Genomic DNA, 14639 nt, shown 5'->3' on the forward strand with positions numbered 1-14639 from the left:
CAAAAACAAAAATTAAAGAAACTATTTTGAGGTTCTAAAAACATATCTCAAAGCCTCACATCAAGCTTCAGTATTACTAAATAAGTTTCACACTTGTAGTTCCCTTTTCGTGTGATAATCACAAATAATGGTTGGTACATTCCTTTTACTAGTTCTGAGACAAATAAACCATTATCCAGAAAATATTCAGCAACTCTTCAAAGTTCTTGAACAAGAAGAAAATTGAGAAAGAGCAACAATCCATCTTCGGAAAACCTTAAAAGAAACAAAAATATTCATTTTCTCTCTCATCGATTTCTCTTTCCCCACTTTTCTCGGCAACCAAACAAACCAGAGAGAAAGTTAGAAAAGAAAAAAGAAAGAGTTTTTTTTTTTTTGGTTACCATGGGGAAAGTGTTACCAGTTGAGGAGATGAGCTAGGATTCGAGTGCTTACCGAGTTAGAGCCTACAGAGGAGTGGGTTTGATCTGCTCTGAGATTCCCAAAACGCAAAGACTGCTGTCCTTGAGTCAGGTACCGGCGACGACAATGGAGGGGGAAGTAGATTTCACATCGCCACAGGAAAGCACTACGTCGACATAGGAAAGCACTACGTCGAGCCTCTTTCCTTCTACATCGAACTAGGATTGTTGCCTAAGGAGGTTGCCAAAGAGATAGATTTCTACCACCGAATTTCTCCGTCTTGAACGGAGACCAGGCGGCAGAAGATGAGGGGTGTATTTTGGGGCTAGGGTTTCTATCTCAGATTGGGGGAATATGCTAGAATGACTATCCAACAAAGTGAAATTAGCAAAATGACCTTCTTCATTTTTTATGAAGAAATACCACCTAATCATTCTTTGTAAAAAGTGATCATTTTGCAAATAAAATTTTTTGAAAAGTTATTTTACTAATAAAACTTTTCTATTGAGTTATTTTTACAAAGTCATCCTCAGATTGAGGGAAAGACAGCAGAACTCAAAGGGAGCATTTGAGTTATGGTTATGGGGCGGAATTGAAGCGAGTGCAATTGAAGCTTAAAGGAGTGAGTTATGGTCAAAAGGCAGGAGAACTTATAGGAATCTCTCTGTAGAAGCACATGAAGTAGCAGAATGGCGTGTTAGAGCGTTAGAGATGGACGAAGCACGCAATGGTCAATATTAGCCAGGAATCTTCACTGTAGAAATACAGAGAAGTAACTCAAGTTGCAGTGGGAAGATGAACTCAAAACAATGTAGGTAACTCGAATTTATTTTCGAGTTTCATTTTGAGTTTTGACACGTTGAACGTGAATTTGGGCCAAGTTTAACTCTCGAGTGGGCCTTTCTCGAGTAAACTGTAGCAACCGAACATGGCCTTAATCTTTAACACATATTACGTCAATAAAATCCGTTAAAATAATAGAGGAAGTTGATGAAGAAAGCATTTTAAATGATTTTTTATAAATTGAGAGGTGTTTTGAAGCATTTTAAAAAATTAAAGGGTATTTTAAAATAAGATACATAATTAAAGGGTATTTATGAAAATAATCTTAACTTAGATTTTTTAAACGTTTTTATTGTATTTAAACTATAATTTGGTGTGAAAGAGACTATGTAGACCCTCGTTAAGATTGAATATTGTCTGTTTGGTCGTATCCTACTAGTGAAGAATTTTGGCCTGCCATAAATATGCCCCCCTTTTTTGTTAAAATAGTGATTGTCAACGGTTATCTACATAATGGTGCTGTTAAATCTTATAGTATTCTATCAATAAGGATGTCGTGATACAAAGTATTGGAGTGAGTAGTGTTGAGCTTATGGATTGATTCTAATTTTTATTAATTGTGGTGTTTAAAATATTATTATTTTTATATAAGTTTCAATTGTATAAGTATTAGTGATTAATTTTACTATCCTAACTTTTTCCCATCTATTTTATTATAATTTCTAACAATGATGTTAAATGGAAGTAATTTAAAATTTAAGAATAGTGTGAGAATTTTTAAAATTTAAAGAATAAATTGAAAATGTCCCCAAATGTTCATGAGTACCAATGAAATTAACCCAAGTGTTTGCTCTAAAACGTGCCAAGTAGACAAATAGGAGTACCTTTGTCGTATATTTGACTGACCAATAGGAGTACGATTATTCGTTTGGGCAATTATACACCTTGGACAGCATACGGCTTTCTCTGACTACCAGCGACTCTTGTCGTTTTGGTCTCGTTTCCAAAACCAGCAAATTCACTGATTCATAAAACCCTCCCGAAGAGTTTGCTCACCGTTTTTACCCGACCACAGCGCCAGTTTCTGCGTGACTTAATTGACGAATTATTTGCACTTTGAACTTTCTTGGACCGTAATTAGTGTTAAACCCGTACATTAATTCCATTCCAAAACGAGATTCCAGCTCTGCCATTTATTTGTGCCCTCCAAGTGGAGGACAATTTTGTTAACACCTTTTTCTCATTTTTTTTTTATTTACAGTTGACAATGGTTTTGACCTGTATTTTCCTTCGAGAACAAGAAAAAGGCTCCACCACTAAACCATCAAATTTGTTTTTTGGAAGGAAAAATACAAAACACCCAAAATATTTTATCAAAATACCACTTTCACTAGTATGATATCCAACATATATACATACACAATATCGTTTTTCTTACTTGATGTGAAAAATTCAAACTCAAGGTCGTAATTCTAAGATTGGTATGAAATTTTTAACAATCCAAACCTACAACCATCAATCAAAATGTAGGTGTTTTTTACCGTCACTAAAAACGTCAAGTTACAACTTTATTTAAATTTATATTCGTTTGTAAAATTTGAGTTTGAACTTAAGTTTTAATTCAGGTTTTAATTTAAGTTTGAAACTAAAATCTGAGTTCAAATTTTCCCTTCAACTCAAATTTTTAAACTTAAATTCAAATTAATAAACAATATTTTTTCTATTATTAAAAACGTCATAACTTTTTATTTTAATTCCGATTAAGATGATTTTTTTATATGCATTCATAACAAAAAAATGAATAAAACCTCACTCATATACACTATTAAAATTTTTCATCACCATTAAATTTTTATTAAAATACTATTCAAATATAAATTCAAGTTTTGACTCACTTAAATACAAACTCAAATAGATTCTTAATTCAAATCATAACTTAAGTGTGCACATTTAAATACAAACTATAATTCAAATTCAACTCAAGATCTACACTCAAATTACTATAACTCAAAAATACAACCAAATAAGTCTGAATTTTCTAGCTTTTGAATAGTTTCTCTTTTTGTTTTTTGTTTTTTTTTTATCCTTAAATACGTGTTGTCCTCCTTACACGGTAACCTTTGACACCAATCTTGTTTGTATTCTTCCCATGAATCACATCCTGGATGCCGAGACTTGTAATAATATTAACCAGCCAGTAGGAGAATCCATATACGCTTACCGCTTCTTCTAAAAATGCCTTTCTTTACAGGAAACCGCCCCTAGTATCTTCCACACTTTTCCACCTTATAAATATTCCCCACCAAAACAACATCATCACTCACAACTATCAAATCCCACAACAAAACAACTCTCATTTTCCTCTCTTTCTCTCCATATTTTCCCACTACCCAAACAGTCTCTTGATCAAATAAACAAGAAAAAGGCCACAAAACAACACAATATATTCTCGTGATCACAACCGAAAAAAAAAAGGAAAAGAAAACTTCAAACTTTCCATTATCCATGGACACCAAGATAGGAGCGGTGGACGCCTGCAATCCGGCGAGCAACGACGTGGGGGGCCCACCAATCGGCGCCGTTTGCACCATCCAAAGCTCTTCCGTCCCCTCCATAGCGTTTTCCTCGTCGGAGGCCACGCTCGGCCGGCACCTGGCGCGGCGGCTGGTGCAGGTCGGCGTGACCGACGTTTTCACCGTCCCCGGCGACTTCAACCTCACACTCCTCGACCACCTCATCGCCGAGCCTGGCCTCAACAACGTTGGCTGCTGCAATGAATTGAATGCTGGATACGCTGCTGATGGCTACGCGCGGGCGCGTGGCGTTGGCGCGTGTGTCGTGACGTTCACCGTCGGCGGTCTGAGTGTTCTCAACGCGATCGCCGGCGCTTACAGCGAGAACTTGCCTCTGATCTGCGTTGTGGGAGGGCCTAACTCCAATGACTATGGGACCAACAGAGTTCTTCATCATACTATTGGCGTGCCTGATTTCAGCCAAGAATTAAGGTGTTTTCAGACCGTCACTTGTTATCAGGTTCGTAGAAATTTTTACATTTTCTTACTCATTTGGGTTCTTTTTGTTTTGCCATTTGGTATGCATTTTAGGTTCTGTATTGGCTCCATAGTGAATTTTAACCAAGTTATATGTGGATCTAATAGTTGGCTTGTAATTCATAGACATTAATATATGTTTGACATTTACTATTCTTTTTCTAGATTTTAAATAGAAAGTGTTGGGATTTTTTTTTTCTCTGTGCTTTCTGTTTGCTTCTTTGTTTTAGTAGTTTCGAGGAGAAAAAGGTAGAAATGATGTACGTTTTTGTAATGCTAACTCTGTTTTTTTTTTTTTTCCTCTTTTCTTTTCATTTTTCCCCCTTTTCTGGTGAAATTTGCTAATTTCCAGTTTTGTGGATTTTTTTTTTTTTAAAGGCGGTCGTGAATAACCTGGAAGATGCACACGAGCAAATAGACACGGCCATTTCCACTGCTTTGAAGGAAAGCAAGCCTGTTTACATCAGCATAAGCTGTAACTTGCCTGGGATTCCTCATCCTACTTTCAGTCGTGAGCCTGTCCCATTTTCCCTCTCTCCAAGGTAAAATTTCAGGGCCCGTTGTTTGGGAGTGTTTTGAAAATAATTTTGCTTTGGATAATTGCCTTTCTTTTGTTTTCAGAGAGATTGATTTGCGTAAAAGAAAAAAGAATCTGTGTATGAAAAAGGAAAAAACGACCATTTCTTTACCAAATATGAAAACAGTTTCTCAATGAAAAATGTTAACAATCAATAGACATTATTGAAGACATTTCTAAAGAACTAAAATTAATAGCTGTGGCTGATATTTATATCTCATACTCTTTTCTGATGCAGATTGAGTAATCAGTTGGGATTAGAGGCCGCAGTTGAGGCCACAGCAGAGTTCCTGAACAAGGCTGTCAAGCCAGTTCTGGTGGGCGGTCCCAAGCTGCGAGTTGCTCATGCATCCGACGCGTTTGTGGAACTCGCTGACGCCTGCGGCTATGCTCTTGCTGTGATGCCATCAGCAAAAGGGCTTGTGCCGGAGCACCACCCGCATTTCATTGGAACTTATTGGGGTGCTGTCAGCACTGCCTTCTGCGCTGAAATTGTGGAATCCGCCGATGCCTACCTCTTTGCAGGGCCTATTTTCAATGACTACAGCTCTGTCGGGTATTCCCTTCTTCTGAAGAAGGAAAAGGCGATTATTTTGCAGCCTGATCGGGTGACGATTGCGAATGGCCCTGCCTTTGGCTGTATTCTGATGAAAGATTTCCTCAGAGCACTTGCGAAGAGGCTAAAGCGTAATACCACTGCCTATGAGAACTACCACAGGATCTTTGTTCCGGAAGGACACCCTTTGAAAAGTGAGCCTAAAGAGCCTTTGAGAGTCAATATTATGTTTCAGCATATTCAGAAATTGCTGTCAAGTGAGACTGCTGTGATTGCTGAGACAGGGGACTCGTGGTTTAACTGCCAGAAGCTGAAGTTACCACGGGGTTGCGGGTAAAAGCATAAGAAGAATTTGGCACTTCTTGCTAATTGATTTGGTATTAGAATGTACGTTCTGACTAGAAGTTTGAAATTGGGTTTGCAGGTATGAATTCCAAATGCAATATGGATCAATTGGTTGGTCAGTTGGAGCAACTCTTGGGTACGCACAGGCTGTTCCCGAGAAGCGAGTGATTGCTTGTATTGGTGATGGAAGCTTCCAGGTATTCGTTGATTCATTTTCTCTCCTAAATTTACCCAAGTGAGTTAAATCAATAACAACTACTCTGGTTTTAGATATACAAAAACTTGTAACAACATTTCTCGAGTAATAGAGAACTTCAGAATGCTAAATCACTAGTGGTTGCAACTTCCTGCAGCATTCCCTGCTGTTCTAGAGTTTTGGATTGCAGTATTCTACTAGATCTTCCGTTTTTTTTTTTTTTTTTTAAAATGATCATAAACTTGTACCACAACTACATGATTTTGGTTGCTTTCTTTGGGGTAAAAAGTCTTCCTTATCGATTGCCGTATAGGTAACCGCTCAAGACGTGTCCACAATGCTGCGAAATGGGCAGAGGACCATCATTTTCCTGTTGAACAACGGTGGATACACCATTGAAGTCGAGATACATGACGGACCTTACAATGTGATCAAGAACTGGAACTACACCGCATTGGTCGACGCCTTTCATAATGGCGAAGGCAAGTGCTGGACTGCCAAGGTGAGCTTGCTAATTTGCACCATTTTCACTCAACATTGATACTCCTAATAGGGTAATGCTTGATTTTTTATGGACACTTTGTGGGCAACTTTCTTGGCAGGTCCAATATGAAGACGAGCTTATTGAGGCAATTGAGACAGCAACTGGGGCCAAGAAGGACTCCCTGTGCTTCATTGAGGTGATTGTTCACAAGGATGATACGAGCAAAGAGTTGCTTGAATGGGGCTCGAGGGTCTCTGCTGCCAACAGCCGCCCACCAAACCCACAGTAAAACCAATCATGATAACATGTCAAAAGAGTGTTATTCTCTTTAAAAGTTGAACATTTGTTAAAGAATTTTTATCCGTTTCTCCTTTTCCCCCCTTTCCTCTAATGGTTTGAGTAGTCCACATGACTATATTCCTTGTCTTTTGTTTATATGTAATAAAAGAGTGATTATGATTTTCTTCAGTATCATTTCACTTCGTTTAGTTAGTTTTACCGAAGAATAATGCTAAGAAAAAGTCATGTGGTGAGATAGTAAGGCTAGTCATTCTTTTCCGTTAGGTCTTGAGCTTGAATCAGTTTCATTTCAATCCATTTTTATGATGGATTCATATGTCATAAAGATGTTTTGCCTTTCCGAAATTATTTTAGTGTACGTCACCTTGTACTGTTATAATCTTTTTTATCTTCAATCAAAAAAAGAAAAAGAAAAGGAAAAAAAATGTTAAAAGAGAGATGCTAAGTAGGGCTTACTACCTTGTAGCTCTGAACACCCTTAAATCCGACTACAGTATCCACTATTATTGTGACATAAGTAGTGCCAAGAGCAAAGAAAAAATTATGGACAAGTTTGATAGCGAGCGATGAGAATGGAAACTAGACATGCGCACATTTTCGGGTCAAGGGCCCGCCGTTATACTTTTGAGGAAGATCTCTGGTTGGTTGAAGATTTGGCTCTTTCCCGGTACTTCTCAATCATTTTAATGAAAAATGATCTCTCCACTTAATGCATGTGACGAGAGAGCTCTCCACTTTATCTATAACAGGATAAAGTGGCGTTTCCTTTTGTTTGTCACGTCCCAAAATAAGAATTAGTGACGTGGAGACTCATTTAAAAATATAATAATCAAACTTAAAAATAAAATATTAAGAAATTTTCTAAACAAGCTTTACATTTTATTAAAATTAGATTATAAGAAAGTGATGAGTACTTTTACACTTTTCTAAAAAAACAAGTTTAAAACTAAGCATCTAGCATCATTCAGGGTTCACCCACAGAATATACAATAGTGCACATACATAAACATGTAAATAACATTACAAACATCAACCACAGTCTCGATATTCAAAGTTTACAGTCTAAGAATTTACAATCCTTGCATTTTTACTCAAGGATGATGGATACAATGTCCTTACTTGAACAGACGGTAGCAACTAATTCAGCTACTCTGCACTGTTTCTAATGTCGCCTTGGAAGGGTTTAATATTTATAGAAATATAAGAAAAGCGTGAGCAAAAGGCCCAGTAAAATGTATTTTGAAATAAACTTTATAACAAGTAAATAAATGAATAAGTAAATAAATACATATAGCCAGTTCGAACACAACAGCTAAAACCTAACATCATTTTTCTGAAAGGAAGTATAAACTTAAAGTTCCATATTACAGGCATCAGCAAGTAATTTATACTATAATAAATTACTTACAAAATCACAAGCACAAGCCTTATCACCACCGTAGGGGTCCGGTCCGGGTTCCGGGTTCTACCCCCGAGGATACATGCTGCATATCCTATCTAGGCTATCAACAGGCTTACCAGTTCACAAGATATCTTATCTTAAGAAATCATTCATTAAAACTTTGAAATAGTTCATTATGATTGTAATAGCTAAAATCAAGCTATTATGTTAAAACACTTTTTCTTTATCAAACATGTCCTTTTTTTAAAAGATTTGCATTGGCCAAAACACTTTAAAAACAGACTAACAAAGAAAAGGACAGAAAATCCTACCTCTTAAGTACCAAGCATGTCACTAGCGTTGCACTATTCTAGCTTCCGCTTCCTCAAAGCCTTCAATCCGATTCCTCAACTAGCATTGATACAAAACAATGCTTTAGGATTCAGTTCACATTCCTAAAGTAAATCAATCTCAATTATACATTTCGATTTCCTATTAGTGTGCCTTAATCCAATTCTAAGTTTCATAAATCATGTTATGTTTCAAATCATCATTCCAAGGATTTTGATTTCAAAACATGAATTAAAGATGTTAATCTATCTACTTTAGGTTCCCAAATGAAACTAATTTAGGTTCTCTTTGAAAATAAGGGTCAAAACAGGGTTTTAAGGTAAATTCGGCTGAAATCACGTGTGCACTGGTCGACTGGTGACAGAGAATTTATTCTCCACCTGTCGGCCGGTGGAGAAGGAACCGGTCGACCGGTCTGGTCGAACGGTGGGGGCTGCACAGGTTGGCCGACATGGCCGATCTGAAGAAAAGAAGGCCAAAACTTGCAAATCCAAGTTCCAATCCGATATATTTTAAAGGAAAATTACTAAATCCAAGTTCCAAATGACAAATCCAGTCCAAAGAACCAATTTTCTCTAATTTTTACCGTGATTTTACCCAAAATCCATCAAAATCCAATTTAAACTAAAAATAGGTTTTTCTAAAGAAAAGTTTGAGATTCAAAAGAAGTTTTTCAAAAATCTTACCCCAAATCCTTCCCTTGACTTGAAAACTCCTTGAAGTTCTTCTTTTGTTCTTCTTTTGTTCAAGATTTTGGAAGATTTGACAAATTTGAAGAAAGTGAGAGAGAGCATACGAGAGAGAGTGAGAGAACGATAGAGAGGGAGAGTGAGAGGGAAAACGATAGAGAGAGAGAGAGTTGAGGGAGCACGGGAAAGAAAGGAAAAAAAAAAGAAAAAGGAAAGAAAATAAATAAAGAAAAATAAGGATAATTCAAAAGATATTTATAAATGTAGACTAGAAAGTATGCCTACATATACTCTTGTGGTGAAAATATAAATACTGAAAATGTTTAAATCCGTTGGAAATATTTAAACTTAAATATTAGAAACATTTAATGAACATAATTAATTAATTAAACCAGATTAGGCACACTAACAAATCTCAATTATCTTAATTAATCCTGTTTAATTTCTCGAGGTGTTACAGTCTCCCATAAAGGGATAAGGAGGAAAATAACATAATTGCTAAATTAATTTGCAAATTATAACATATTTATTTAAAAAATAGTAAATTATAACATAATTTGATATTTCAAGTTTTAAATATTATTAAAAACTTAAAAATACCCTTAAAATTTCTTTTCCACCTCATTCTTCCCCCCTAAACATCTATTTTTTTTAAAAAAAAAAAATAGTAAATTGTAGCATATTTTTTAAAATAGGTAGATTGTACTCGTCCACTATGGTCGGGACTGGCGGCCAGCTATGGCAACCTGTTACCTTTTTTCAGTGATTGTTTAACACGATATTTACTGGTAAATAACGTATTTACCTGAAAAGACAACCACCGACTTTGGCGACCGTTTGACGTTGTATTTATAGGTAAATATCATATTTACCAATAAATACCGTATTTACTAATAAATATCATATTTACCTGAAAATTTAGTGGCAGTTTTACACTGTAGTTAACTAAATATCATATTTACTAGTAAATATCATATTTATTCAAAAATTTAGGCACCGATTCTGACGACCATTTAATACTGTATTTATTAATAAATACCGTATTTATAAGTAAATATCATATTTATCTGAAAATTAAACCACTGACTCCAGTGACCGTTTAACACTGTATTTATTGATAAATACCATATTTATTATCATATTTATCCGAAAATCCTACCACCAGCTTGGATGACCATTAAACACTATATTTACTGATAAATATGATATTTATTATTAAATATAACATATTCTAAATTGTAACTACTAAATATTTACATGTAAATACAATATTTACGATATTCAAAATTATAATTACTAAAATATTTAAAAGTATTACAAAATTTATCAAATGTAAACTTATACTACTAAAATATTTATTAATAAATATAATATTTACCATATTTAAAATTAAAATTAATAAAATACTAATAAATACTGTATTTTTAAGATTCAAACTTATAACTACTACACGATCACTATAAATACAGTATTTACAGATTCTAAACACAAATACAGACAAATCCAAAACAAAATTATTCTCAGATCACGAGGGAAATCGTAGCCATCGCCCACAGTGGAGATCGGGATGTCTCGCTAGGGTCTCACCGTCCAGAGCGTGAGGAAGTTGCAGATCGTGACTCCGCCGTCACTCGCAAAGTAAATCATGTCGTCGACCGTGACGGCATCAATGCCGAGATCCGAGAGATAGAAACGATCTACTGCTTTGTTTGCCAAGATCCTCCACCGCTTTGTCTGCTGCTGTCACGCTGTGAAGAAGACGATCCCCGGAGCTCAACCGGAAAATGATAGAAATGAGAGGACGCAAAGACAATCTTCCAATGTCATCGCAATGCCGCGACGTCCTCCGCAAAATCACGCTCAATCTAGCAAGATCTTCCTCGCGATCCACCTCCCAACGTCTCTATCACGGCATCCACCGGAGAAATCGCAACGTCCTCCGTCAACGTCACTGGAAGTTTAGCCGCGGGTGAAGAGATGCAGAGGAGAGAGAGAGTCATGGATGAGAGAGAGTCACGGAGGGGAAGGAGGATAGAGAAGTCTCGATAATAGAGAGAGAGATCATGAGGGTGAGAGGAGAGAAATGGAAAGAGAAAGAGAGAGGTGGCTGTGTGAAAGTGTGAAGGAGAAAAGAACGAAATCCTAAATAAAAGGATAAATTTAGGGGAAAAAAACAATTTATTTAAAAAAGACTTTGGAAATATGCTATAATTTACCATGTTTTAAAAAATATGTTATTTTCTTTAAAAGTACGTACGAGATATGCAATCTAGTACATTTTCCCTATTTTAAGGGCTCTATTTGTTTTACTGGTTCAAATTAAATGGTTTTACACTTTTTTACTTTAAATTAGTGGTCTTTAACGTTTATAACTTAGATCAGGGTTTGAATTATCGTTTTAAGTATAAATTGGGAATTAAAGTTCGAAGTGGTGTTTAGTTAAAAAGGAAAATAAAAATGGCATGTGGATAATTTTTGCTGTACTGTTTAGGTTTAAAACCACCATAACTTAAGGGGTAAGTTCCTCAAAACCCATTCAGGATGGGTTTAAAACCCACAGTCCAAGTTCACAAAAAAAAAAAAAAAAAAAAAAAAAAAAAAAAAAAAAAAAAAAAAAGAAGAGAGAAAATTATAAAATTTATTTTTAAAAATGTATGAGTTTATAAATTTACCATTTATTCTTAATTAATATCATTTTATCAGTATAATTATTTAACTAAAAAGATTATTAATTAAGAGTAAAATAAAAAAATCTTGACCCATATACTTTTAAGAGTATTTGTCTCATTCTCTTAAAAAAAAATAAATAAATCAACATTGGTTCAAATTAGTTCATTTTAAGACCTGATGAACTCATAAACCAAACAGTCTTAAAATGTCATCCAACGGTCTAAATTTATTTCCCACATAGATGATTATAGAGAAAACAAAAACTACCACACCATAAAATTCCTTTCATTTTGGGAGCTGTCTCTATAAGGGACGTGACAAGTGGTTCAAAGGTCATTTTGGCTCTTTCGCAAAATATATATGGTCTTTCTTCTGATGTAAAGCTGATTGAGACAATGTTGGACTTGACTCCACTTGTCTATACTAAATGGAGTCGCTATTGTGGTATGACAGGAAAAATCTAATCAATCATTGACCTTATCGCGCCGTTTTATTGATTACCTGTGAGCAATCACCGTTTTCCAGCCCACCGCCAACACGGAATCCCGATGATGAGAGAATTCCACACAAGCTAGTTTTGCCAAAGGATCCACTAAACAACCTAATAGATTCGTTTAACAATGCTAATGATTGAGAAATCTGACGTGCTGTGAAAGTCAGTGACCTTCGACAGAAGATAACACAACTTGAGCAGGTGGTTGGCTCGTTGACCACAGAGAATGAGGCTCTCAAAACAGAGGTCGATAGAACTAAAGCAAATGCTATAGCACAACGAATTAATGCGAAAAGGAATTACGATCAAATCATGAGAGCAGTGGAGGATATAAAGGATGAGGGGGTGAAGACGTATGCGGACTTCATGGACTACCGTCTCTGGATGAATCTCCCACATGTTGTTGGTGGAAATAGTGGTGGTAATCGGGAAAGTCCTAATAACTCATCTAGCTTTTGAGGATTTTCAGTTTATTGTGAATAGTTGTTGTCGGCATATAGCACTAAGATGTTGCAACTGTTGATTTGTCATTAACTCATCTAGCTTTTGAGGATTTCCAGTTTCTTATTATGTTGTGCTTTGTCGTATTACGCCAATATTTATGTGTTAAGTTAATCTATGTCACCGTGGATTATTTCGTTTCTTATTATTAATAGAATATGTAATGAACAAGGATTACAAAATATTAAGCCATGGTATTCCGACAGTTAATACAACAACGTAGACGAACGCAGGTTGCATCATTCGTTAAAAACGGGGCAACTTATTTGAAATGGAAAACGTTAAACCATTTCCTTATTCGGCATTGTCTAAATATGAAAAACGTTGTATCCAACTGCCCAGCTTTTGAATGTATATGGAATGATAACGTAGATAGCTTTTGAATGTATATATGCAGAGTTGTTGCAGAAATATAAGCCTCATTCACTTCGTAGATTCGAGTTTTCAATTCGAGTTGAGATGTGACATTTTTTGAGAGCTTTTAACTGTAGCAGAAAAATTTAAATGTGATATTTTTTGAAAGCTTTTAACTGTAAAAACCTAAAACTGAAAATTTAAATTGATAAAATGAACAAGGCCTTAATTGTTGACTAATTGCTCACATGTCATATAATGCTTTTTTTCTCACCTCTAACTACTACAAGTTTTTCTCTTTTCAATGTCCGTACTGGAAAATTTGGTCCACAAGCAAAAAAGTTTTACTTAAACAAAAAAAATCTTACAAATGGAATGTTCTATTGTGAAAAAACAAAATTAGGTGTTACGTAATTATTGGATAACAATAAGGCTGAAATCTATATTTTATGTCAAAGATGAGATTGAGAAATTTTTTTTTTTTAAAAAAAAATCCTTAACAAAAAATTTCGCCTAAGGCCTCATAATTTCTTAAGTCGGCCCTAGTCGGTTGATTTCTCCAGTTGACATTCCTCGTAAAATGTTGTACATGTGTACGGTGGTAATAGAGACATGCAGATTTTACTCCTAATATTATTATATGAATTGTTAATATAGGTCTAGTTTATTTTACCGATTCGAGTTTTATTACAATAAAAAGTTCTAAGAAACAGTCACATCTAACTTTTTTATTACAGTAAAAAATTTTCACATAAAATTACATCTCAACTCTAATTAAAAACTCGAATAAGCGAACTAAACAAATAATTTTACAACAAAACTTTATTCTATAATATAGATAGGGATATGATTTGTAGACACCATCCTAATAATAGTTATTTCAATGCCCTATACGTCAGTATTTTACCATCTGCCGACTACAAGTGCAAAATATGTTTACTTTGTGATATAGCGGAACAGTATATGATCGGAACCTCATTTACTTACTCACAATATTTTGTGTAAACAACTGTGAAAGAACGTTACTATTGGGAAACTCCCAAAACAAACGTTATAAAAAGATTCTTATATACGATAAGATCCTGACTTAACTTATAATTCCTCAACAAGACAATAATAAATAATTAATTAAAAATATTTTTCTTGAATTGAATGTGAAATCAATACTGATCCCTTTATATTGTCCCTTTGTTTAAGTTGTTTAAATTGATCTATTTTAATAAAAGGAGCAGTTTTCATTAATAATGTCAATAAATTCAAAATTTTGATAATCCCTTGATCTTGAAAAATAACTCATAATATTTCTCTAGAGAAAACTCATAATAAATTTTAAGAAAACGTAATGATTATCCTAATTTTTTTTTTAAAAAAAATCCATCCAATGATGCGATTGCCTTTAGTGGCGGAGGCAAGGATTTTTGTAGGGGCTACGAATGAAATAAAAATTTTGAATAAATTTTAATAAGTTCAATTCACATTTTAAAGTCTAAACTCCCAAAAATTAATT

General features: G+C 34.9%; 1 protein-coding gene across 1 annotated transcript; it reads left to right on the forward strand.

The window, feature by feature from the left end:
* Nucleotides 1-3402: 3402 nt before the first annotated feature.
* Nucleotides 3403-7038, forward strand: LOC21395264 (pyruvate decarboxylase 1). The gene is made up of 6 exons (XM_010094497.2): nt 3403-4218; nt 4614-4777; nt 5051-5701; nt 5793-5910; nt 6223-6411; nt 6512-7038. Exons 1-6 carry the CDS (start codon nt 3691-3693, stop codon nt 6680-6682), a joined length of 1821 nt encoding a protein of 606 aa, XP_010092799.1. The 5' UTR covers nt 3403-3690; the 3' UTR covers nt 6683-7038.
* The last annotated feature ends 7601 nt before the right edge of the window (nt 7039-14639 follow it).

This window comes from Morus notabilis, unplaced genomic scaffold (genome assembly GCF_000414095.1).
Source record: "Morus notabilis unplaced genomic scaffold, ASM41409v2 Scaffold490, whole genome shotgun sequence".
NCBI lineage: Eukaryota > Viridiplantae > Streptophyta > Magnoliopsida > Rosales > Moraceae > Morus > Morus notabilis.

Excerpts from the sequence above, each read along its gene's own strand:
- LOC21395264 (XM_010094497.2), top strand. The coding sequence starts at position 3,691 with ATGGACACCAAGATAGGAGCGGTGGACGCCTGCAATCCGGCGAGCAAC. Across the intron at positions 5,702-5,792 it reads AAGTTACCACGGGGTTGCGG|GTATGAATTCCAAATGCAAT; the intron begins GTAAAAGCATAA and ends TTGGGTTTGCAG. Across the intron at positions 5,911-6,222 it reads TTGGTGATGGAAGCTTCCAG|GTAACCGCTCAAGACGTGTC; the intron begins GTATTCGTTGAT and ends ATTGCCGTATAG.